At 43.7% G+C, this 24,578-nt stretch overlaps 3 protein-coding genes across 4 annotated transcripts; 1 reads left to right on the plus strand and 2 right to left on the minus strand.

Annotated features, from left to right (window-relative positions):
• Nucleotides 1-8,625: 8,625 nt before the first annotated feature.
• On the minus strand, nt 8,626-11,204 carry LOC4331914 (NADH dehydrogenase [ubiquinone] 1 alpha subcomplex subunit 13-B). Its single transcript, XM_015777611.3, has 3 exons — nt 10,851-11,204; nt 9,229-9,300; nt 8,626-9,138 (listed from the first exon to the last, which is right to left on the minus strand). The coding sequence occupies exons 1-3, from the start codon at nt 11,063-11,065 to the stop codon at nt 8,997-8,999; spliced, it is 429 nt and encodes a 142-aa protein (XP_015633097.1). The 5' UTR covers nt 11,066-11,204; the 3' UTR covers nt 8,626-8,996.
• Nucleotides 11,205-15,852: 4,648 nt separating this feature from the next.
• LOC4331915 (probable protein phosphatase 2C BIPP2C1) lies at nt 15,853-20,806 on the plus strand. Of its 2 annotated transcripts, none has more exons than NM_001417304.1 (9): nt 15,853-16,226; nt 16,318-17,087; nt 17,590-17,651; nt 17,869-17,938; nt 18,573-18,660; nt 19,660-19,829; nt 19,918-20,061; nt 20,163-20,291; nt 20,399-20,806. In NM_001417304.1, exons 1-9 carry the CDS (start codon nt 16,118-16,120, stop codon nt 20,564-20,566), a joined length of 1,710 nt encoding a protein of 569 aa, NP_001404233.1. In that variant the 5' UTR covers nt 15,853-16,117; the 3' UTR covers nt 20,567-20,806. The 2 variants fall into 2 exon arrangements, with proteins under 2 accessions (NP_001404233.1, NP_001404234.1); NM_001417305.1 differs by having other exon boundaries at nt 15,853-16,220.
• A 174-nt stretch (nt 20,807-20,980) lies between these two features.
• Nucleotides 20,981-23,112, minus strand: LOC4331916 (non-specific lipid-transfer protein-like protein At2g13820). Its single transcript, NM_001417307.1, has 3 exons — nt 22,374-23,112; nt 22,211-22,243; nt 20,981-21,453 (listed from the first exon to the last, which is right to left on the minus strand). The coding sequence occupies exons 1-3, from the start codon at nt 22,768-22,770 to the stop codon at nt 21,248-21,250; spliced, it is 636 nt and encodes a 211-aa protein (NP_001404236.1). The 5' UTR covers nt 22,771-23,112; the 3' UTR covers nt 20,981-21,247.
• Nucleotides 23,113-24,578: the final 1,466 nt, after the last annotated feature.

Genomic DNA, 24,578 nt, shown 5'->3' on the forward strand with positions numbered 1-24,578 from the left:
TTTGGATTTTTGGGGGCACACTTTGGTGGCGAAAAAAACCCTCACCTTTCATATTCAGGCTAAAAGATGGAGGCTAATAATTAGCCCATGAAACCAAACAACGCCCTAGTGATAGAAGGTGAGGTTTTTTTTTCGCCACCAAAGTGTGAGTATTTAATCAACAATTACAAATGTCATATCATTGATGTTTAGTGAGCTAAAGTTTGGAGATTTGAGACAATTGGCTATCAAGATAGAAGTGGCATGAGCTAAGACCATAGAAGGAGTGAATTTGTTGTGAAAATAGAAGTCGATAATGAAGTATTATGTCCAATTAAGTACATAGACATATAATTGATCGACATATATTAAATTTTGCAGATTTTTTTGGTATTCCATAGAATATCCAGGATCCCTATTGCGTCCATAAGCTTAACGAGCTAGCTCGTTAGTATAAGATATCACCATATCTTTATATACTTAGTGATTATTAATTACCATTAAGTGTTATTATGTTAATATATGATAAAATAGTTTAGTATGATATAAATGAGATTGTTAATGAGCAGCTCATAAGTTAAGCCAAGCTAACCTTTTGCTAGCTTGTTAATGAGTTGAGTCGACCTAGTTTGTCCCCCATCCCCCCTCCCAATTGTGTGGTGTTAGAGCACTCACAGTGTATCGTACAAAATACAGCGCATGGGCTTCTAACTAGGCTAAAGAACCATATTAGCTACATACTCCATAATACATGTTGCTTGGAGTGGGTCTCACCTATCTCTCTCCGCTCACTTTTATCTCTCCCTCTCTCTCCTCTCACACTTTCCCACCACTCTCTCCCGGGCAGACGAAGCTCCTCCCCAAGCCGACACCGAGCTCCACGCCTCCACCTCTCCTCGTTGGGGCCGAAGGCGGCGACGCGGCCCCTTCCTCTCCCCGTCCGGTCTCCTCCCTAGGAGGAGGTGGCGGCGGCGCGGGGCGGCCGGGCGGAGAGGCGGCCATCCTCCCCAAGCCGGCGCGCCAACGCTCGGATCTCGGCGCCTCTCCCTTTCTCCTTCAACCTCTGCGCCGTGGCCCGAGCGGCGACGGCGTCGGGCAGCTGTGCTTTTGCTTATGCTGCTTTTCCCACTCTCTCTCTCTCTCCTCTTCTCAGCTGCGTCTGTGCGCTTTTTAGCCCAAGAACAGGTGACCAACTTTGGCTACTCGGTTCTCACTTGCATGTGGAGACGTGGCACCGAATATGCCGTTTCTTCCTCTAAGACTGAACGTCGCGTAGATACATTGTAATTTGTAAACGCCCTTAAGGTGCGTGAGTTGCGACGGGGTCAGGGACCAAGATTGTGGCGAGAATCCTAATACGTGTGTAAGCGTCGAAAACATAGCTCGCGTCAGCGAACGGTCCGATGGTTGGATGTAGTGGAAAACGAAATCGTACCGTTTTTTTTTCTATTACCGCTTCATTAATGATTCACGTAATTAAATTCGATTAGCACATTGCTTTTTTTTTTTGCACGGTTTGGACTTTTGACATTTAAAACTTGTAACCGAAATTTGAAAATTTTTAACTTATATTTTAAAAACGTTCAAGTCAATTTGAAATTTTCACCTCAAGATTTGAAAACTTCCAACTCAAAATTTGAAAACATTTAACTCAGATCTTGAAAACTTTCGAGTTAATCTGAAAACGACAACTCAAATTTTGAAAATTTTTAACTCAAAATTCAAACTTTTCACATCAAAATTTGAAAACATTCAACTTAAAACCTAAAACCTTTTAACTAAAAATTTCAAAACTGAGTTTAAAGTTTTCAAATCTTAGCTTGAAAGTTTTTAAACCAAAGTTAAAAATTTTGAAATCTTACTTAGGCCCTGTTTAGTTCCCACGCAGAAACTTTTCACCCTGTTATATCGAATATTTAGACATATGCATGGAGTATTAAATGTAGAAAAAAATCAATTACACAGTTCGCCAGGAAATTGCGAGACGAATCTTTTAAGCCTAATTGTGCCATGATTTAACATGTGGTGCTATAGTAAACATTTGCTAATGATTGATTAATTAGTCTTAATAAATTCGTCTCGTAGTTTCTTGGTGAAATTTGTATATGTGTCCATATATACAATGTGACATGTAGCGCAAAATTTTTTGCCAACTAACAAGGCCTTATATAGGAGCCTCTGGATTGCAGCTTTTGGAAACTAGCCGGCCGAGCCGAGGGGAGGAATAGGATAGCGGTGTCCTTGGATCTGATTTGATGGGATGGGAAACGGCACTAACCTGCAGCTTTTCGATAATCTTGTTCGAACCAATCGTTTCGTGTCACCCACCAATTGCACGCACACACGCAGGCATGCCTTGCCAGGACAATAATCAGGCTATCAAGTGGTCGCAGTAGCAGAAGAAAGTTTTGGTCTGATTAGAATCTCGTGAATTATGGAGCCATGATTAAGTTTGAACACTTTGACCTCCTTAGTTCAGTTTGAAGTGACATTGCTCGCAGTATTTTACTCTACCAGCAGTGCTCCTGTAACAGTGTCTAGTGGGTTGAGTTTTTGGCTTTTAGGACTTGTTTAGTTCGCGAAAAGAAAAATTTTTGGGTGTTATATCGGACGTTTGATCTGATGTCGAAAGGGTTTTCAGACACGAATGAAAAAACTAATTTCATAACTCGCTTGGAAACCGTGAGACGAATCTTTTGAGCCTAATTAATCCGTCATTAGCATATGTGGGTTACTGTAGCGCTTATGGCTAATCATGGTCTAATTATGCTCAAAAGATTCGTCTCGTGATTTTCCTCTAACTGTATAATTAGGTTTTTTTAAAATCTATATTTAATGCTCCATACATGTGTCCAAAAATTCGATGTGATGTTTTTGGGGAAAAAAATTGGAGAACTAAACCAGGCCTTAATAAACCCGGTCCCAGGTTAGTTTCACACTAACGATCTACTCTCTCCATTGCTAGTTCATTTTTGAATTGACCAATATCATAAAAAAGAAAAGAGACAGAGTACTCTCTTTGTCCTAAAAATAATCAACTTAAGAGGGGTCACATCCAGATGCATTGTCCTAGAACGGGTCGCATATCCTTTTAGGCCATTCACAGTGCAAGCACCAGCTCCCGTAGCTTAGCCCTAAAAAAGACTCAAAGACACTCGTTCTCACAATGCAAGGATCCTATTTTGTGTGACCTAGTTGGATCAAGGCACCGTACAAGGCAAAGAGTGCCACAACGCGCGTGACTCGGCGCATGACCACAAGGAAATAAATTTCCTTCACCTACCCTTCCTCCTCCTCCCGGTCACGAGCTCGGCTCCTCCCACTCCACCTCAGTCGTCGCTCCTCGCCTCCCGCGCCGCCGCGCCTCCTCACCTCCTGCGCCTCCTCGCCTCCCATGCTGCCGTGCCTCCTTCTCCTCTCCTCCCAAGCAACAGTGGGCGGCGCGGTCTTCCACAGTGCACGCGGTGGCGGCGAGGAGGAGGAGGTGGGGGAGTGGATCCGGTGGGCGGCAGCGGGTTCTTGGCGGCGGCGGCACCTTCTTGGCTGCGGCTGCGTCGGCCACCACTACCGGCGTCGGCTTCTTTTTTCTTTTTCATCTTGTGGTGGACATACGCCTCGATCTGTTAGTTTTTCTATTGATTTTTATTTCTTCAATTTCTCGTTGTTTAACCTATAAACGATTCTCCTCTTTCAATCCGATCTGTGAGATATTTCTGTTTGAATCCAATGTGTGTTTCTTGTTGAATCCGAAGATTTTCTTGCCTGTGGCGGGAGGGGAGGAATGGCTGTGGCGGGAGGGGAGTTTTCGTGGGCAAACCAGGGATTTCTTCGCAAGAGGACACGGCGCATCGAAGCCACGCCCTCCACAGTGCGAGCGCTAGCCGTTTTCTTCTCCGCCCATGGACTCGCAAGAACGAGGTTTCGCGTCGCCCTCCATGGGTGCGAGATCCTCTGCTAGGGTGCGATTCCTTCTGCCACGTAAGCGAAAATCCTCGCTAGCAAGGTGGAGCACCGGTCCATGTAGGTGCACTGTGAGAGGTTTTAGGTTGATTCTTTTTGGGACGGAGAGAGTACTTTACAAATAAAAATAATAAGGCGAAAAGTTTCTTGCATTCATTCCTGGCATTTTGCTATATTAGCATGCACATATCCAGAGTTCCAGACTCTAGTCTAGACACCCAATGGAAGACACTATTCAGACACTCATCAGACAGCGAGCATCAGCTGCATCAATGGCCGTCAAGACCAAACAGTGTCTCTCCTCTCCATGCATGCGCCACTGTAAAGTGTAAACACTGCAAGTCTGCAACAGACGTATATATAGCACCAGCTCAGAAATGTACCTCATCGCAGCAAGTATAAAAATCTAGTACTGGTATTTATTGTCTTCTTTTTCTTTAAAAATTCAAAAACATGACAGTAGCTACAGTGGTACTACGAGACATGTACTGTAGGAGTATAAAGGGTTGTTTGATACCTCATTTAGCTTTTGCATTTTTGCCATACACGAAACTATATAATCAATTAATTATTAACTATTATAAATTTTAAGTGGTGTTTATTTGATTTTTAAAGAAACCTTTGTATAGTATATATTTTTTTAAAAAAAAGCATATCGTTTATCGGTTTGAAAACGTGATGATCAGGTAATACATTTATGCGTCAAATTATTTCATTGCTACTGACACTCCAGAATGGAGAAAATGAGGCGGCATTACATTTTTTTTCCTCTATGAATGTGTATATAAGTGCATTGAAGAGAGGAAAAAGAAAATCATACTCCGCTTCTATAATTCCTGATGTTTTGGACAACAACACATATCCAAAACATATTTTTACTATGATTTTCTATTGTAACATATTAAAATTTACGTAAATATTTAATTTTATTAAAGTACTCCCTCCGTCCCTAAAAGAATAGGACGAAGGCAATACTTTTGAAGTATAGTTTCTTCATTCTAAATATTTTAAAAGTTATTGTCAGTCAAAGTTTTATTTATGAGATAAATAGTACTATGGAAATATTTATATTATATACTACCTCTATTTAAACGGCTAATGTTGACTATTTGTCTCGTAAAGAACTATGTACACGTGTTACTAGTTTTGTTATGCCTTATTTTATTAGTGACGGTATTTTATGTATGACTCATCTTTCTTTTTCATATTTACACTAAATTTTTAAATAATATGGATGGTCATACACTATGTTCAAAAGTTAACAACGCTATATACTTAAAATAGAAAAAGAGCACATGTTCTGAATCTTAAAAATGCTTAATATTACTGCGTGCTACAAATGCTATTATCTCATCCCCGATGGTCATGCATGTAGCTAGGAACAGGGTATTTAAGATCAGAGTAATCAGTAGCTTGTAGGTACTCCTTACTCTACTCCACTACACTGCGGTGCTACAAATGCTAGTGAATAAAAAGAAATGAAGCGCGCAATCCTGGCATCCCTTCTGTTCTTGATATTAATTCATGAAAAACGATGTAGGGTGACGAGCAGTATACAGTTTGCCCATTCTTACGTGTTGCTCTTCACAATGAATGCTCTGAAGATTCTGCTCCTCTGCTTCAATAAGGTTTGATCAATCTGACCATTTCCTGGAGAGTCGAGGGTTGAAGTGTGTCCCTTATGCATTCGGTTTGTTAGCGTAAGGCAACGTACCGACGGTATGTTTAGTCCCTATATCATGCATTGCGCTAGATGTACCGTTCCAAACTTGCACGGATTATGCCATGTCGCCATGCAGCAATTCAGAAGCAGAACACAAGAGGGACGAAGTAGTTGGGTCGCTCAAGCAAATACTCTCCATCTATCAGCGTAGGCCAGGGCTGAACATGGGCTGGGTCGATAGGTTCATGTCTACTGTGATGGAGTAGAAGGCACAGCTAGCCAGAGCGAGTACCAGCATATTGCCTTTGCCCCTGTTCTATTGATGCAGAGCATTTCCACTGAGTAAACAGTAGTCCTACATGTAGTACTACGTCGACATCAATTTTCATGGCCACACCCAACCAATGCAATGCTTTAGCTGCCTGATTGCGACCAAGCCTGACCCACATGTCGCTCTGAACTCACCAGATCAATTACTGTACCATCCTTCTTGTATTGATGCTCAGACCGGGTGATGTACATGTAACTTAGGAGTACTATCAGTATCAACTTAGGAGTATGTTCAAAATACACCTAGCAAATCTAAATCCAACGTGTGTGTGTGCGCACTGTGCTGTTAGACTTGCTCACCACATTCTAGCCATCATTCGCGCAATCACATCCATGAATCCATCATGACCAGCAGGCGCAGGTCTGTTTGTCCGATGATCTAGCAGTTGCAGCAAGGACGACGAAATGGGAGTACTCACGTAAAAAGCGGAAGCCTGAAGCAGCATGGCTGCATGGGGCAATCGTTGGTTCGTAGCACTGCCTCATGGACTCACGCTTTTGGACTTTGCCGCGCCAGCTGCTGTAATAATGTTACTAATGCAGTAAATCACCAAATGGAACAACTGCACAGAAGAAGCAGAAGACCCAGCGAAAGAAAAAAGAGAGAGGAAAGGCTGCTACGGCTACTAATAAGGGCTTGTTTGGATTCAATCATAAAATTTTACACCATATCACATCGAACGTTTGAATATCTGCATGAAGTATTAAATATAGGCTAATAAATAAATAATTACACAGATTATAACTAATTTGTGAGACGAATCTTTTAAGCCTAATTGCTCTATGATTTGGCAATGTGGTGCTACAGTAAATATTTGCTAATGATAGATTAATTAGGCTTAATAAATTCATCTCGCGGTTTACCGACGAATTCTGTAATTAGTTTTTATTAGTGTCCGAATACCCTATATAATACCCTATATAATATCCGATGTGACGCGCTAAAACTTAACAACACGATCTAAACACCCCTGAAGCTTTTAATCTGCACAATGAGCTCAGTGACGTCTTATCTGCTGCAGCCATTTCTCATGACACACCTCCACAATTATACTGTAGAGTAGACTGTGGAAACGTTTCGGAGGAAAGGAAGCAACAAGGCCCGGCCAGCGGCCAGCCGGCCAGGATCGATACATGGCAGAGGCACACGAGAAGCCAAGACGTCTCGTCAGATTAATAAATGTGCCGCAGTATTAACTGTACTACTGCCGCGCAGCTCCTGTCAGTTACTAGGACTCAGGCTCAGCCATGGCCAGACGGCTGGCACCTCCGATCACTTGTTTTATCGCTCCCTTTCCCTTGCAAATTGCCATCCATGGCCACGATCAACTCGGCTTGCATGCATCTGCAAACTGTCTTCGGATCCTGTGCTGCTGCCTGTGACTTTTACAGTGCCATCATGCAGTAAATGTTGGGTAGGGTATCGGCTCAACACAGGTCACGGAGCCAACAGAAGCCGCATGCAGCTAGCCATGCAAAGATCAGAATCGGGGTGACGTTAACGAGCACTGAGGTCGTGTTTACTTCACCCCTAACTTCCAGCTTTCTATCACATCACATAACATCCAAAACTTTCCTACACACATAAACTTCTAAATTTTTTTTCAAACTACCAATTTTTCTCAAACTTTCAATTTTTTTCAGCAACTAAACACAGCATGAGAGCAGCGGCGAGTCAACGGCTCAACGCCTCCCTCAACGCAACGGTGCGCCAGGCGCAGAGCTAGGGGAGTCTAGGCGCAGCACGAACGCCATTTTCTGTTGTCATTATCACCTGTCCATCCTGCACCGAGGAAGAATAGCCTGCGGCGCGGACGAGGGGGGTCGACGGCGAGCTCGACAAACGTTAAAATTGAAAGTTTTTAAAAAAAATAGAAATTTACGTGTGTAGAAAAATTTTAATGTGATGGAAAAGTTGAAAGTTTAAATAAAAATTGAAAACTAAACGAGGGCAAACTTGGCCGGGGCCTGGGCTCCGATCAGCCGAATCGGAGGTCAGGTCATCTGATCTGCCTCTTTCTTCTTTCTTTTTTTCCGCTCTGATTCCGATTCCAGTTCTACCGGGAAGTCAACACAGAAGGAGCCCAGCCCATCAAGGCCGAAACAATAAAGCCCAGGCTAGTTCAGCTAGGTGTTCTGAGGTCCGTACAATGGGCCTTTCTCAAAGCAATCTTCGCATTCCAATCTTCATCAAACCTAGTACAGTACAAAATCAAACTGTCAAAATGTGATACTTCCTCCGTATCACAATATAAAACTTTCTAGCATTACACACATTCATTTAGATGTTAATGAATTTAGACATATACATGTGTTTAGATTCATTAACATCTATATGTATGTGGGCAAGGCTAAAAAGTCTTACATTATAAAATAGATTCATTAACATCTATATGTATGTGGGCAAGGCTAAAAAGTCTTACATTATAAAACGAATGGAATACATATTATCGGTCGCCTTTTGCTTGTTCATTTATCTCCTGTACGCATGCAGTGGCGCTGTTTTGGCTCTTTGGCTCTCTCTATCTGATCACGTGCTTGATTCTGACTTCTTGAGTTGCCTTTTGCTTGTTCATTTATCTCTAGTACGCAGTGACACTGTTTTGGCTCTCCCTATCTGATCACGGGCTTGATTCTGACTTCTTGAGTTTTCCGTTCACTATCTCGGTAATATACCCATCCGATCCAAGCGCTTGACATTGAATGTTCCTCCTGTGTCTTTGTCTAAAAAGACTGAATACATTCGAATGTTTACAGTAAGGTAAAGCACTGACCAAGAAGTGCTTAGTACAGAGTAGAAAAAAATAAAACATAGAGAAGGGAGAACATCAGGGCAAAACAGATGTTCCGTCCACAAAAGAGCATAGTTCATGTGAAACAAATGTCTGTTTGACATGTCCAATTATTAGCCAAGATTTCATCAACACAACAAATGCACAGCGAGTGCTTTAAGAGTGAGTTCCTCGTAGCAATTTTTTTTGGGTATTCTGGTTCAAAAGCCTTATGCATGCCCAAAAGACATGATGGCATCTTTGGTAGGCTGCGGCAAGCCCCTTGGATTTCATCAATCTTCACGACGCAGCTCGCCGGTGGCAGGAGGCATCCATTTCCCGGAATTATAGACACTTTGGCCGACCTTCCATCCAGGGACATCTTTCATAATTATTTCCTCCCACATAAGAGACTTTGTCCACTCTTTGACAAATCTAAGGAAGTACCATGGATCTTATGCGTAAGATGAAACTGAGGATGTTGTGGGAAAAATATAGAGTATGGCATCAATTGTTGAGCTGTACCTTTCATCTTCTTCAGCTTGGAGCACTGGCACTAAAGCGGTGCGGGCAGCAATTTTCTCCTCTTTGAGTGCACTACAAAAACAATAGCACAGTCGATGAGACAATTGACAAATATAAAATGCAACAAAAAACAACATGAACTGCACCAGAAGACAAACATGAGCAAGCAATTTTGTCATAAACTGGGAGGGTGGGGAATGTAAACAGCATGGTTTGGCAAGATACTCATCAGAGCTACAGGCCTACTTGTAACAAACAACATAACAGGAAAGCATAGCAGGAATCAACACACTTGTTTTTTAATGTGTATGGTCATTAATAAAAAAAAACATTTAGATAAAAGGAGGATGATATCATTAGGTGCTGCACCTTGATTAAGGATTACTTTCACAATTAATCTAACCAGTCCAAAGTTATACTGTGACCTAACAAATGTCTCAGGATCACTAAATTGAATAAATAAGGCAACGGAACTCAGATGATGCCATTGCCACTGCAATCAAATCTGCATATAACTAGCTCAACGATGACAACAAAAAGTTATGGTTCACCCACACTGTCACATTAATGAAAATTTCTCCTGGAACTGAATACTGAAGAGTGGAGCACAGAGCACAAAAATCCTAGAATCCATGCTAAAAATACTGAAATGGTCACAAAGTATAGGAACTGATAAAATTAACATAAATATGTGGAAGATCTCACATCATCAAAGGGGTTACTAAAGGAGTAGAATTGTAATACATGCATACGAATAGTAACATCCAACTGTCCTAGACAGTCTACATACAAGACTATACCTATACTAATTGGGCACTCTGAGGGGACTCCCACGTTAACCAGATAGAGCTGGCCATTGGTTAGTTGGATTGAATTATCACAACCATAGATTGTATTAAAAGTTCGAGTTAAAAATATGCTATTGAAAATATTATAGATTCTTTAGTTTTTACTACAATGGAATCTTTAGTTTTAGATATCCTAAGGTTTTTCCTAAATTCGAAATTAACAAAAAATGAAGCTGTATCAACCTTGGACTCTCATTTTACTAATCTAATGATTTAATTCCTAAATTCGAGATCAATAATTAGTTGGGACCCATTCTAAGCAAACTGTTGTGCAGAGTTCACTGGATTCCCAATTTTGCAATATCTTTGCTCATAGGACTCCGATCGGTCTCGGGTTAGCTACTTGATTCTGAACTTATGCGGAGACAGACAAGTACGGAAGGGCAGCAAGAATCAGATTTCCTTCAGATTAACTAATCAGATAAGGTGCTGAATAGTAGTGTATCATTAACGCAGTTATTTCTTTTTTTGAGAAAATGCAGCAACTTCATCCATTCAGTGTGTGATACAACTACTACAACTCTAGTTCTTGCTAAATTCTTTGTATGTTGCATTTCCACCTCCATTACCGTACTTCGTGTAAAAGGTTTTTCTCAGACCAAATCGCCGGCTGCAACAATTCATTCGAAGTAGCGTAGAATATAGATAACAAGAAGCAGCTCTGGAAGGCATGATTTTTGGCGGGTGTCCCATACCAACGGAATTCGCGGCTAAACAGACACAGTAAAACGAATTGCAGTTTAACATAAACATGGATGCGCAAGGCGAACTTACCGGCGGACCTTGTTCCCCTGGCCAACCTGGTACATCCCCCAGGCGAAGGCGCCGAAGGTAGTGAGGAAGATGGCGATGGCGCTGGGCCCCTTGGTGGGGATCCGGCGCGCGTAGCGCACGGGCGCGAAGCCGCCCGGCGGCGGCCCGTCCTGCAGCACCGGCATGTCCTTGACGCTCGCCATCCCGGGCTTGTGCCGCACCCACGCCTCCGTCATCTTCGCCCCCGATTCGGAAACCCCACCGCCGGCGACGAGGTCGACTACCTCCCGCAGATCTGGAGCCTCCGGCGAGAGATCGAGCGGTTGGAGATCGCAGTTGCCGCTAGGGTTAGTGGACGGGGCAAGGCGAGACGACGATGCGAAAGAAATGGGGGCCAAGTTTTTGGGGAATCTCCTCGACACCAGCGAGAAGAGTGGGCTTGCCATTTCGTTCCTCTCCAAGGTGCTTTTCGTAAAAGTGAATACGGGCCGGGCCCACTTCACATACCGGGCCGTAAGGCCTGCGCGTTAATGGGCTTACATACTAGTGGGCTTCCTTTTTAATACATACCGGCCCAACTGTGGCATCCGAGTCTGCTACTAGTAAAATTTTGTGTGGTCTCGAACACATCAAGTTCACGACAGCATTGCGTTGCGCATCGCAAAAAAATCTGATCTCACCGTCGCGTTGGGACGTTGCTTGCTTGCGCATGACTCGATCGCTTCCACGTCGCAGCTCTGAGGTCACAAGTTTTCGTTGGCTAACCGATTGGCCTGGCCAGGGCAGGCCACATCTCGACAGCCTCGGTCGACCAGGACGCCGCGCTTGTACATGATTTTCGCCAAGATACCGGACGCGGACAGGAGAAGCGACGCCATTTGGCTAAGGAGTGGCTAATAAGCAGTTAGGTTGTCACCGGTCACGCGACTCCTCCGCGATGCGCCTCGGTTAACCGCGACTCCGCGACGCGCGCCTGTCGGTGTGCGCGAGTTTGCCTACGGATTTACACGCAATCTCTCCCCGATCCGTTGCCGCGCGTGTGCACCGGCACCGCGGCCGCTTTGGTTTGTGTTTCAGTGTACCTGCAATGGAAGGCAACATGAGAATCGGAGAGGAATCGATTCAGATGGGAAGGAATGGATGCTTCTGCTGCTCCTAGATCTGCGCAGATATTGGGCAGGAGGCATCTGCGTCCAAGAGAGAGACGCCGACAGCATGTGCCACGGGCCAGTAGCGACATGGCTTGTTGATTCCGGTCTTGTGCCATGGCAAACCTACCGAGGAGTACCGTGCTAGGCCATCGATTAGATACTTGCACTCTTACTGGCCCTTGGGTGGTTAGGAAAAGAGAAGGGAAAGCCGAGACTCATGCTCAAGCATTGGAGCAAGGGATCAGATGCAAGAAACATAAACACTGTGTTGTCCTGATTTCTTAAGACAAGAGGCAGCTGGGATATTCTGGCTTCGATCTCAAGCCAGTAATAGTTCAGTGTTAGAATTATCTTTCCTGCTTCACTGGGGTGGCCGGTGGCATCGTAAGAGATAGGTTGTCGGAGTCCATCATCTCGTGCCGGCCACCGACACAGAAACTATCCAAAGTCACGCTTAAGCTGCTGCTGAAATTTATCTCTGCTCGTCAATTTTCGGAGTGTTATTTTGACCTTTCTTTTCGTCCGCCTTTGGTCAAGGGAGGCAAAGTTAATTCAGAAACTTCTTGCGTAGTATGCTTCTCCCAGGTAGTCAGATTCAAATTCGCAGAAAGACAGCACCAAATTAATTATTTCTGCGTCTTCAGACAGAAGTATAGTCTAATGACGTTTTCAACTTTGCATTTTACATCTTCCTTCCAAACCGATCAACAAACTCTCCATTCCAATCTCCTGTAAACTGCATTTTATTCCGATGTACAGGCGAACAAATTAACTTTGCAGACCAAATATTCGTGCAACTTGCAACCAGGATAAAAGCAGCGGCCGTTACAGACTTACAGGTTCTTGTTCCTGCCACCAGAATTTTCACAGAACAAAGGCATCTTTCTCACGCCAAAGCAACGGGCGCCGCGCACGTAGATGTCAAGCCAAGATCCGAGTTAGTCAAGATATAAATATATAATAAATCTCATCTACGTAAAGTCACCATTAAAGAAAAACTTTCAGCTCCAGGACAATGTATGCACCATCACATGGACATGTGATAGAACAGTGAATCTTCCAAGAGACGAGTATTCTTTTTCAGGTTGCAACAAAGCAGCGATCCCATTTGGGCACACCAATGGGCAGGGAATCTGTGAGTGGAGCAACACAGGTTTTGTCTCCTTTCAGAAGAAGAAGAACAATCGCCAATCGATCGCTAATTCGCTAGTGGGAGGCTGTGGCGAGCATGGTTTGCGCACCTGCAGCCGCATGCTGCGGAATCAAGCTGAAAAAGAATTAAGGACAGAATTAAAAGTCGGCAACATCATGGAACAGTGAAAGCAGGTTCGGCCATCCTATCCCTCATCTGCAGCCTGTACCACACACACAACTTGCATCAGAATCTTTTACGTTATCTGTCCAGTGCAACTCTCATATCGATCGATCATAGCAGTTGATTGATGCAATGACGGCAACCTAATATCTATCTGCATTGATTACATCTCGTATATACATATGGCATGACGTTTTCCGAATTCCGCTGCAGCTGGTTCTGTGGTTTGCATAATTGCATCACACCTTGTTCTTGTTCAGGCAGAAACCGCAAAAACATCTTGTTGCATTGCACGCAGCTGTTTCTGAATTTCTGACTATGGCGATGGTATGGCCAAGAAATGGAGCTGATCGGGCTGTTCCAGAAGCTAAGATAGCACATGCAACTTGATTACTTGCAGAGAAGAAATTTTCAGTTCGCCGCGTGCTCGAGCCGACGCGAGAATGGAAAATTCCTTTTTCTTTTGTGGTTGCGATCCTCTTCTTGATTCTGACAGGAAGATGAGGTTCGCAGTGAGGCATGTCATGTCTCCCGGAAACCAAATTCAGGATTAAATTCTCTTTCAGAGAGACAAGCCTTTCCTACTCTGATCCGCTAGCTAGTCTTTCTCAGTTCGCCCCAAGGATATCTATATCCGACCTAACAATAGAGTACAATATCCAATCCTGTGTTCATCACTTCATCCAAAAACTTTGTTGCCTAATCACTGTACTTGCCTTCTTTAAACAGTACATGCTACTATGATATTCAGATTCAGCTAACTTAGCTCATAGAATATGTCCAATGTTGAAGTTTGTTCGTTTCAACATCTACCAAGAGAGCGATTAATTAGATGAACAGAACAGTAGGTGAGTTATGAGTAGCCAACAACAAGTTAAATTTAGCTGAACTGAAAAGAATGGGAAGAAAGCATCAATGATTGCCTGGAACGTATCCGTCAAGCAGAGAACAGTGCAGATCAATCCCTCCCGGTATTGAATACCGCAGACCTATGATACGGTATCCAACCAATACTAATTAAAAACACACTCATGATTTCTCATTAATCAACCAATCGATGAACTTAGGAATAAGTTTTGTTTTTTTTTAATAATTGAGGGCCTTATCCGGAGGAGAGAAACAGATAAGCCTCCCTGTCTCGCTAATCACGCAGCCGTGGCGATCGGATCCGATCCACTCGCGGGAAACCCACTTGCAGCAGCTCGGTGGCATGGTTGGTCACGGGGTGGCCTCAGCGAGACTGTCAGGTGGGCCCGGCGCATCCTCCCGTTAGCTGGGGATGGCGGTGACACGTCCGGACGACGGGGACGACACGTGGAGGGTGTGGATCGATTGATAGTTTGCGGAAAGTGTGGACTTGTACGCACGAACCCATGTGGCGACCCTACCCGACTTTGCCGGTTTTGATATCCACAAAATTATCCGCAGACCGAAACTAGCGACGACTGATCAACGGCTCCTACTCCTTTTTGCAGTTTTGCCCGCGGGAAGATTGTGTATTAGACTTAGATGCCTGTCCCTTGGTGATTACAGAAGGTTTACTTTCTGTTTTGTTTTGAAAGGTACTCCCTGCGTTCCAGAAAAATGAATCTGGACATAGAGTATGTACAGATTCATTATATTAGAATGTGTTACGTCGTGGTACGAGGTTAGGTTTTTTTTGGGACGGAGGAAGTATACAAGGTTTACTCGTGTGACATTTGTGTTGTTGTGTGTTCGAGGATGGCTGAAACGATGAGAGTTTTGACCCTCGGAATGCATGAGAGATATTTGAATAAACACATTTCTAATCTACCATAGTGCCATATAAAGAACTTTTCCTCACAACAACTACGAGCCAATTCATTTATTTTTTTTTCTATTTACTAACTTGAAAAAATAACTCATTGCTAACTTTTGAATATTTAAACATACTATATCGATCACTGTATCAGTTAATTACTTCTTCTGTCTAAAATAACTTTTAATCATAGGAGCACTAAATTAAAATGAAACAAAAAGACAAAAAAGTACATCTTATTAATGGAGATGTAGTATTGGTGAATGGTTGGATATGTAAGAGATATGGAAGAATAAAATTTGTCAATTTATGGACTGAGATAGACTAAGAGAAATCTTTTATGAAACAGAAAGGTCTGGCAAGACCTTCCCCTTTTCTCATATTAAAAAAGCATGTTAACTTATTTATGAACAATGGCATATGATAGAAATGAAGTTAGATGAAAGGAATGCTCATTCCGTCCCAGAAAAAACCAACATCGTATCAAGATATGACATAGTGTAGTACAATAAATTTGGACATATTCTTTTTTTATGGAGGAAGTATATCTTTTGCTTTAATTGTAGTACGATCATTTAATTAACAGCCCAAGTCGTAAAAAATAATGAACCAACAAATAAACAACCGGGAAGCCACCAACGGTCACGCCGGTTTACACGTGGGGCGGCCAAAGAGAGTAAAAAGAGACTGACTCCTACCCGCCAAATACAAACTTCTGGGAGGCCCTTTGTCCTAAAACCGACAAAGACCAAAGCGGACACGGAAAAAAAAATTCCATAAAAAAAAAACCGCGCGGAAAACCCCCACCCCACCGCGCACCGCCAGGGCGAGAGAAAACGTCGCCGCCGCCGAGCCGCGGAAGCCCGCGGCGCTGCCCCCCAACACCTCAAAACCTCCCACACAAGCCTCCTCCCCTCCCCCATTAACCTCTCCTCCCGTCCTCCCCCACCTCCATCTCGCGATCCCTAGCTCGCTCGCTCGCTCTCTCGCTGGGTGCTGATCCAAAGCCCTCGATCCCCTCGACTCAGGCTCTAGCTTAGCCATGGATGAAGAGGCGCGCGCCGCCGGATGCTCCCCAGCGCCGCCCCGCGCGCCGGCTGCTTCCTGTGGCGCTGCCGCCGAGCTCTGCCTCTGCTCCCCTACAGGTGTGGGTAAGGGGCATTCATGCTTGCTTAATCTCCTTCGGTTTTGGTTCTCGATTTGATTTGGTGTTGGTTTGGTTTGGTGTTGGTTTGGATGCAGAGGGTATCGAGCAGGTGCCTGGATGTCCGTGTTTTGAGGACGCCGGCGCTGTCGTGGTGAGTGGAGAGGCGCCGGAAGGACCGGGGGTTTTGTGCTCTGAGGATGGCGCTGAGCTCAAATTGGCTGAGCAGGGTGCCCTGGATGTGAGATTAGGTTCTCCGGCAGTCGGAATCCATGAGCAGCAGCTGTTGCATCGTGGTACTTCAGGTTCCGATGAAGCTGGTGCAATCAATGAGATTTCACCCGTTGAGGTGTCGCCGTCAGAGGCTAGTTCAAATTTGGATACTGCTGGGGCTATTGGTGGCTCCCCTCTCATGTTGGAGTCCCTGCCAGAGACCAGTGATACCCGAGGATGTGAACAAGAGGTTATGCCCGGTGTTGTTGTAGGGTCATCTAATAGGGATGCAAGTTCTGAGGTCGGTGTCGAGTCGGAGCGTGGCTCGGATGCGGACGGTCGAAATGGCCTTGGTGAAGGGGAATTGGTGTCGAGCGTTGATGGAGGCGGCGCCGAGAAGAGCTCAAAGGTGACTGGCGTCTTGTCTGAAGAAGGTGTGGACGGGATGGAAACAGCCCTGGAGCCGTGTGTGGCGTCTGTTGGCTCCATCACGCAGGTTGAGGAAGGTGTGGACAGGATGGAGACGAGTTTGGATGACTCTGAGGCTTCAGACGGCTCAACCACGCAGGATTTTGATACTGACGTGGAGACGGAGTCGAGCGGTTCAAGTATAGAAGAACAAGACATGGGATACGGAGTGCACATCCCACACACGGTATTTCTTTTTCTGCAAACTCATGACCTAGATAGTTGTGAACGTGGCTATGCTTAATATCAGTAAGTTGATGCTGTATGTTTGTAACTCAGGTTTGCAGTTTATATGAATCAGTTTAGTTTTAATACAAAGATACAGCGTCTGAAAATTAGATACCTCATCCTAGTGAGTCATTTTTTTCTTGCAATTATATGCTTTTATTGAGTGCTCTACATTTATTTTCACACTTCATATCAGTATTCAGTACCTTGTTAGTTATTTGGTTATCCTTTCATGATACGGTCATATATCACTTTTTCTGAAAGGCGTGTTTGTTCAACTAACTCAAGAGACTCAGATTTTGTGTGATATCAATGCACAATTTGGAAGTGACCCTGTTCATAGAAATTTATAGGCCGCAGGCTGCAGTAACTTTCGGGGAGCTTTTGCTGTCATATGAATAAGAATATACCATGGTAATGTTATTTTCTTCTGCTCAGATGTTTGTTCTTCCCCTTTGTAGGAACAAGCGATCTGTGAAGTGGCCAGGGGAAACAAGAGTTCAGAGGTGAAGAGCTCTGACAGGTACTACTTAGCTCTATTGCTTTTAGCATTTTAGAGTTTAAGGTTTTGACTCAGCTTGATCCTTTTGAATGAATATAAAGTTATTGAACTGAAGCCTCTGGTGTAATTTGTTTGCTTTTAAAGTTGGATGTTCCACATGGTTTTATCATTTTCCTTTTGAACCTGCAGAGATTCAAAGAGATCGCATATTCATTTTTTATGCTTAATTCTTATGTAGGATGTCTTCAGTAACCCTACCAACACTTATATTGGCTTCAGGTGCAGCAATGCTACCTCATCCTTCAAAGGTATTATGGTTTTTCTCTGACCCTTGTCTGTAAAATATATTTACTATGTCCTTCAAATAAAAAATGCACTTCAGAATGATGGTACCACTATCTTGATTTTTCACTTGAATGGGTTTGTGTATTTTTTGTATAGAGATGAAATAAGCTTTACTTTCATGCTGATAAAGTTCATTCCACTCCACGCTATTTCCAAATATTTTACAAGAATAATAAACACTATTATCTCGCTTCTGGTTTATTTCTTGCTCCTTTCCCAGTCTATATGTGATCTATAGTTTTCATATTCCTTAAACCTTAGAAGTAAAGATAGAAACATCAACATAAGCTTTTGAAGCAAACACACAATTATAGCGTTCTATCTGCTTGTCCGAAACCCCTTTACGTGAAAGTACAAAGGTATAGCCTCTATCCAAACAAGTGTTGAAACTAATATAATTCATCAACATTTAGCCCAAGTATCCCATGTATTTTGATCGGTTGAATTCTTTGTGCAACTTTTTGATATCTGGTTTTATACCTGAAGTAACCGTCCACGTGTATTTGATTTGTTGAATATGTTAAGTTGTATTACCATCGAGATAACCTCGCATTTTTCTTCAGTCATTTTGACAATGTTATCTGCATAATATTCCAGGTGCTGACAGGTGGTGAAGATGCTTATTTTATAGCTTGTGACGGTTGGTTTGGTGTAGCAGATGGAGTAGGTCAATGGTCATTTGAAGGTAAACCAATTCTTCTTTCTCAACTACTATTTGTTGTGTAACCTCGTCGTTGCAGATGTGTTGAACTCCTGAGTTTTTTTGGTGACCAATACTAATGGCATAATTAATCTCCATGGGATGCAGAATATTTGTACACCAAATTAACTTAGAAATTGGGAAATTTTGTGATTAGGTTCATAGTGGCATAACTATAAAGGACGTGCCTATTTTCGATTACTACTGTAAGGCTCCAAAATTCAGACAAGTTATAAGAATTCCAGGTAAAGTGGGAAGCGAGATCACATTTAATAGAGACTGACAGTGACTATCAACCTAAAAAATGATGGCTGCATTCCTTTTGTTTTTTTTTCTTTTCTGATGTTTAAGGCAAAGACAAATGATAAATAGAACTACTATAGTTTTCAATATCGCACTCTACATCATTTTTATTCATCATTTTATTATGGTATTTGCTTTGTTGTGATTTTTAAATTGTCACTCTATCTGTTGCTAGCTCAATTGAGTGTAAATGAACAACATCTTAACATGTAAAACCAAACAAAATTGTGGAATAATAGGTAATACACATGGAAATAGGACTAAATCATGTTGCTAAAATATGCCATAGTCCAGTTATTAGTCCCAAATGTCATAAAACTTACCCTCGAGCAGAAAGGGGAATAGGAAAATTATGTAGGGGAGACTGAGAAACTATGGAATCTAAGTAAATGAGGCACTGAACTGAATTTCAGGGGGGCACAAGGCACTGCTAAAGAATCATTGTGTACAGCAAAATATTATTTTCTGCTCTAGTACAGCTCGTATATCACATAGTATATAGGGTGCTCCAGTCTGTAAGCCAGTTTGTTAGTATGTACTATTGGAGGATTTGAAGAGAATTATGGATAATATTTCTATCTTCACCTAATTTCACATTAAGTGTGGATTCCATTTCTCACCATTCTTGCTATCCTTTGGAATATGGCCACTTACATTTGTTGATTTGACTTCCGTCCTCAGGAATCAATGCAGGGCTGTATGCCAGAGAATTAATGGATGGTTGTAAGAAAGCTGTTATGGAGAGTCAAGGAGCTCCAGAGATGAGAACTGAGGAAGTTCTTGCTAAGGCTGCAGATGAAGCACGATCCCCTGGTTCTTCCACTGTTTTGGTTGCTCACTTTGATGGTCAAGTATGTTCGTAGATGTCTTGGATGCCCATTTCTCTTTTCTTTCACTGTTGGCGAATGGTGATTAATTGTGAACTCATTGGTTTCACAGGTACTTCATGCATGTAATATAGGTGATTCTGGATTCTTGGTGATAAGAAACGGAGAAATATATCAAAAATCAAAGCCAATGACTTACGGCTTCAATTTTCCCTTGCAAATTGAGAAGGGGGATGATCCTTTCAAACTTGTACAGGTGCCACAGCACTTACCCTGTCATCCTTGCCCTGCTATCATTGGTTCCTCGTATAAAGTTCATATGAACTTAAAACTTATTTTGTCCCTCTTTGCTGGCAGAAATACACAATTGATCTACAAGAAGGAGATGCCATTGTGACAGCAACAGATGGCCTTTTTGACAATGTCTATGAGGAAGAAATAGCAGCTGTCATCTCCAAATCATTGGAAGCCGGCCTCAAGCCTTCGGTTAGATCCTAACACTTTTCTTCTGAAAATACTAGAGAAGACTCACCCATCTCATATAGAACTGTCCGTGAAGTGTCCTTACATGATCATTTTGCATAAAATCACAGGAGATTGCGGAGTTCCTGGTTGCTAGGGCGAAGGAAGTGGGCAGATCGGCAACCTGTAGAAGCCCCTTCTCTGACGCGGCTCTTGCAGTTGGGTATCTGGGTTACTCTGGGGGCAAGCTGGATGATGTAACAGTTGTTGTATCCGTTGTTCGGAAATCTGAAGTTTAAACTATAAGCCTCTTTTTGGCTTAAGTGAATGCAGCTCCTAGATTTTGCCAGAGCTGCGTTTGCTGGCGAATGTCCATGAGCATTCCATGTGAGGTACCCCCAACCTCACGTGTACATATGATAAGCTGTATGTTCCTCGTGGCCATGATCGCAGCTACTAAGTAAGTTGCGATTGCGCTTCTCTGTCTCGAGTGAAGCAGCTGTGTTTGTGTGACTACGGGCTAGTTTTGTTTGGTTTCATACAGGGTGTTGGGAGGGAGATGACACTGGCTTGGGTAAGGTCCATATAAATCTTGGCCTCCGAAATAAAGCAAACTGACACACCCAAACTATGGATGGGCTCAATCAATTTGAGAGAACAAAAGGAGGTGGGCCCAAACTAGTGCTTTAGGGCTTAGGCCAGCATCACTAGTTCACTAAAACAACAACAATTACTAGTTTACTTTGATCGTTCTAGGCCTTATCGATCTTACGCATCACGTCGTAAAACTGAGAATGCAACTAAAAAAGATTGATGATCTGTGAGAACCTTTGTCATGAACGTAAAAAATGCTGGTTTAAGTGTGTAGTAATATGGAGGGAAAAACTCTCACAAGATACATCTCGGTACATATGCAAACACACAAGTCAACAACTGCAACGACACGCTCGTTGGATGGACCCGTGCAGGCCAAAGCCTAACTAGGCACGGTGCGCGAGCAGAGTAGCGGCGGCGATTACAGCGGCAGAGAACAAGGCCGCCTTTGTCTCCTTGGGCCGGACAGCAGCCGACGGCGATGGGGCCGGAGCTCTTACGGTGGCGGCGGCGGAGTCGCTTCCTGTCCCAGCAGGCGATGCCGAAGGCGACGACCCCCCGAAGAACGGAGCCCCGGAGAATGGAGCGGGAGCTGGAATTAATGGAATGGAAGGACGCCAAGTTAACTGATCCATTTTGTCGGTGTTTGACTGTTTTCAGAAGGTATTTCTTTCTTTTTGAATTGAAAAGGCTATAGGTACAAAGCTTTACAAACTGTGAGTTAATTGAGATTTTCTGTAATTATTTTACAGTTAAATCAAACGGTTAAAAGCTTTGTTTGTAAATATTTTTTAAGCATGTGTAATATTTCCTTTTTTTGAAAGAGTTATTTAAAAGCATATTTTGTAATGTTACTTTTCAGAATAATTATACTCTGTAAAAACAATTATTTATAACATGCAGAAGCAATTTATCGCTCTACCTTTTTTTTCCCAACACATCAAAACCCATGCCAATTTTATTCAAAAATCTAAATCCTCTTGAACACGCGTTATGCATTTGCAGGCTAGACAGGTACGTGCAGTGCGCGTGTGTAACGATGTGTGTGCATGTACTCCCTCCATTTCGAAATGTTTGACGTCGTTGACTTTTTAGCATAGGTTTGACCGTTCGTCTTATTTAAAAAATTTAAGTAATTATTAATTATTTTCCTATCATTTAATTCATTGTTAAATATATTTTTATGTAGGCATATAATTTTACATATTTCACAAAAGTTTTTGAATAAGACGAATGGTCAAACATGTGCTAAAAGTCAACGGTGTCAAATATTTTGAAACGGAGGGAGTATCTTTTATGTAATCAGGAAAAAAAATAATGACTTTGTAATTGAGCAATCAATAACTTACCAGGAGCACCACCAGTCACGCCCGGAATAGAAACTGCAAGAGCGCACGAACCACATCATCAGATAAACAAACAAGAAGAAACGGAGACTCAGTTTTCTTTTCTTTTTTTTCCCCCCGAAGATAAGAAGAAGATCAAATTGTGAGCAGAAATTAATTTACTCACGGTGGCACTTGCTGAACGGCGGCGTCTTGACCTTGCACGCGGCGGGCAGCTGGAGCGCCTTGGTCATGTTGAGCGTGACGCCGAAGTTCTGGCTGCCCTGGAACGCCTGGCAGAGGCAGGCCACCTCCTTCTTCACCACGCCCTTGAGCCCCGAGCAGCACGGCGCGTCGGGCTTCGCCACCGTGCTCCCCTCCTGCACGTAGCTCAGGCAACCCGCCAGGCTCAGCAGCGCGTCCGTGCAGTCCGCCGCCGGCGCCGGCGCCCCGGCACCGCCGCCGCCGGTCGTCGCCGCGCCGTCTAGTACGGCGACCATCGAGAGAAGCAGCAGCTGCAGCAGCAGCGACGAGTACGACCACGCCGCCATGGCCGTGCTCCTAGTCCTCCCAGCTCCTGCCATTCTTTGCTGCAGCCGATAGCGATGACGATCTAGTGCTAATTGGGGTTGGAATGGAAGGGTTTATGTGCTGATGGACTGCTACTCTGCTAGTGGGAGTTTGGTTGGCGTTTACACTGCGGCGACCTCACTGACAAAGTCACGCACACCCTAGCGAAGTCTATGAAAATGGCGCCTTGCCACGGTGCGTAGCTAGTGGAGGATCGCACGCGCGCGCGCGCGCGCGGGGCATGGCAAATTGGCAATGTATTGATTGGAAAATCTTTGGCAGATGGATGCATGCATTGGGGATGAGCCGGGGACGGCGAGCGTATAAACTACAGCGAAGTGGCGGGCGTGCGTGCGGTGGCAGCGGCGGTGCGCCTGGAATGATGAGGCCGCGGCGCTAGCTTTGTGGAATGTGGATGTGGGTTGATTTTAGCCCATCTTTTCAAAAAGCTTTCGATTGGGATCGGCCACTGATTGACTGACCTTCTCCTCTCTTTCACATTGTTTTTTTTTCTCCTGCAGCCCTGAAACCCAGTTTGATGGTTCCTCTGTTTTTTTTCCCTGCAGCACAAAACTTTTTTTTTATTTTTCTGCAGAACAAAACGGGCATGGTTAATTGTGCAGGTAGTTATAGAAAAACTAAATATACTCACAGCATGACACGTAGTGTTAGCAAGAATTTAATAAAACAAAATAAGAATTTAATAAAACAAAATTTAACACGTATAGATTTTTTCTTATATTAACTGGCAATTGGATGGTTCCTCTCTTTCTATTTTTCTGCAAACGGGCAGTGTTAGTTCTATAGCTACATTAAACGAGTATATGCTCGTCTAATCCATCGTGACAGGGCTGACGTTTGGTGACACATCGTGTGGTCTTTTGGAAAGCTTTTTTTTTTTTGCATGAGAGAAAAAAAAAAAAGCCGTGCGCGCACATTGGCACGAGAAGTGGAATCCAAAGACCTTTTCAAGCCATGCCCGGGACCCAAATGCGGTGCACGCCAAACGCGGCTGGAGTGGAGTGGCTGCTTACGCTGCCTCGTCGAATCGCTTACATCACATTCAGATTCAGACATTCGCCAACAGATCACGCAGTAAGCGTTGCGAGATGCACTTCTATATTGATGCTGAAAATACTATACATGAGAAACAAATGCGCCCGTGAAACGCCTTTGTTCTCCCTATTGAGAGAGAGAGAGCAAAGGGCAGTCATACATGTACACTAGATATATACTCTGCAATAAAGCTTGCGAAAGTGCATGTAACCTAATGGTTGCAGTGACCTGAGTAGTATTTTATGGTCCTGAGTCCATATCTCTATAAAAGCGAATTTCAGATTAAGTTGCTTGAGGGCTTGGTTGGATGTATAGGCTGGGTAAAAAATACCATTCTCTAAAAAGAAACTCTAAAGTAGTCCTGCTATTTGGCGCTGAAACAGGCGATCGAGATCCCAGTGGGGACGGCGGTGTGGCCGGCGCAGGAGTTGGCGATAATGGGAGCACTGGAGCTGCACAACATTAACCAGCCAGATTCTCTCTGAGGGCCACTTTCTTTTCAGCAAGGCAATGCGCGTCAACTGCAGTAGTACCAGGTTCCGGAGGCTGCGCGTTGTACGTCGGAGCACGGAGCTGCACAAGCACAACGACAGGCAAAATCAGAACTAACATCAGATTTTTCACCACGCCGAGAAAAGAAAAGAAATGCAAAATGGGAAACCTACGCAGGCCGACTTGGGCCACCGCGAGACACGACGGCCCAAACCGCCCAAAACGGTCGCAACTCGCAAGACCATCCGTCTAATAAACCGATCGGACGCCCGTG

This window comes from Oryza sativa, chromosome 3, assembly GCF_034140825.1.
Source record: "Oryza sativa Japonica Group chromosome 3, ASM3414082v1".
Lineage (NCBI taxonomy): Eukaryota > Viridiplantae > Streptophyta > Magnoliopsida > Poales > Poaceae > Oryza > Oryza sativa.

Excerpts from the sequence above, each read along its gene's own strand:
- LOC4331914 (XM_015777611.3), bottom strand. The coding sequence starts at position 11,065 with ATGACGGAGGCGTGGGTGCGGCACAAGCCCGGGATGGCGAGCGTCAAG. Across the intron at positions 9,301-10,850 it reads CAGGGGAACAAGGTCCGCCG|TGCACTCAAAGAGGAGAAAA; the intron begins GTAAGTTCGCCT and ends TTGTTTTTGTAG. Across the intron at positions 9,139-9,228 it reads CAAGCTGAAGAAGATGAAAG|ATTTGTCAAAGAGTGGACAA; the intron begins GTACAGCTCAAC and ends GTACTTCCTTAG.
- LOC4331916 (NM_001417307.1), bottom strand. The coding sequence starts at position 22,770 with ATGGCAGGAGCTGGGAGGACTAGGAGCACGGCCATGGCGGCGTGGTCG. Across the intron at positions 22,244-22,373 it reads GCCGTTCAGCAAGTGCCACC|TTTCTATTCCGGGCGTGACT; the intron begins GTGAGTAAATTA and ends GCGCTCTTGCAG. Across the intron at positions 21,454-22,210 it reads CGTGACTGGTGGTGCTCCTG|CTCCCGCTCCATTCTCCGGG; the intron begins GTAAGTTATTGA and ends CATTAATTCCAG.
- LOC4331915 (NM_001417304.1), top strand. The coding sequence starts at position 16,118 with ATGGATGAAGAGGCGCGCGCCGCCGGATGCTCCCCAGCGCCGCCCCGC. Across the intron at positions 16,227-16,317 it reads CTGCTCCCCTACAGGTGTGG|AGGGTATCGAGCAGGTGCCT; the intron begins GTAAGGGGCATT and ends GTTTGGATGCAG. Across the intron at positions 20,292-20,398 it reads AAGCCGGCCTCAAGCCTTCG|GAGATTGCGGAGTTCCTGGT; the intron begins GTTAGATCCTAA and ends ATAAAATCACAG.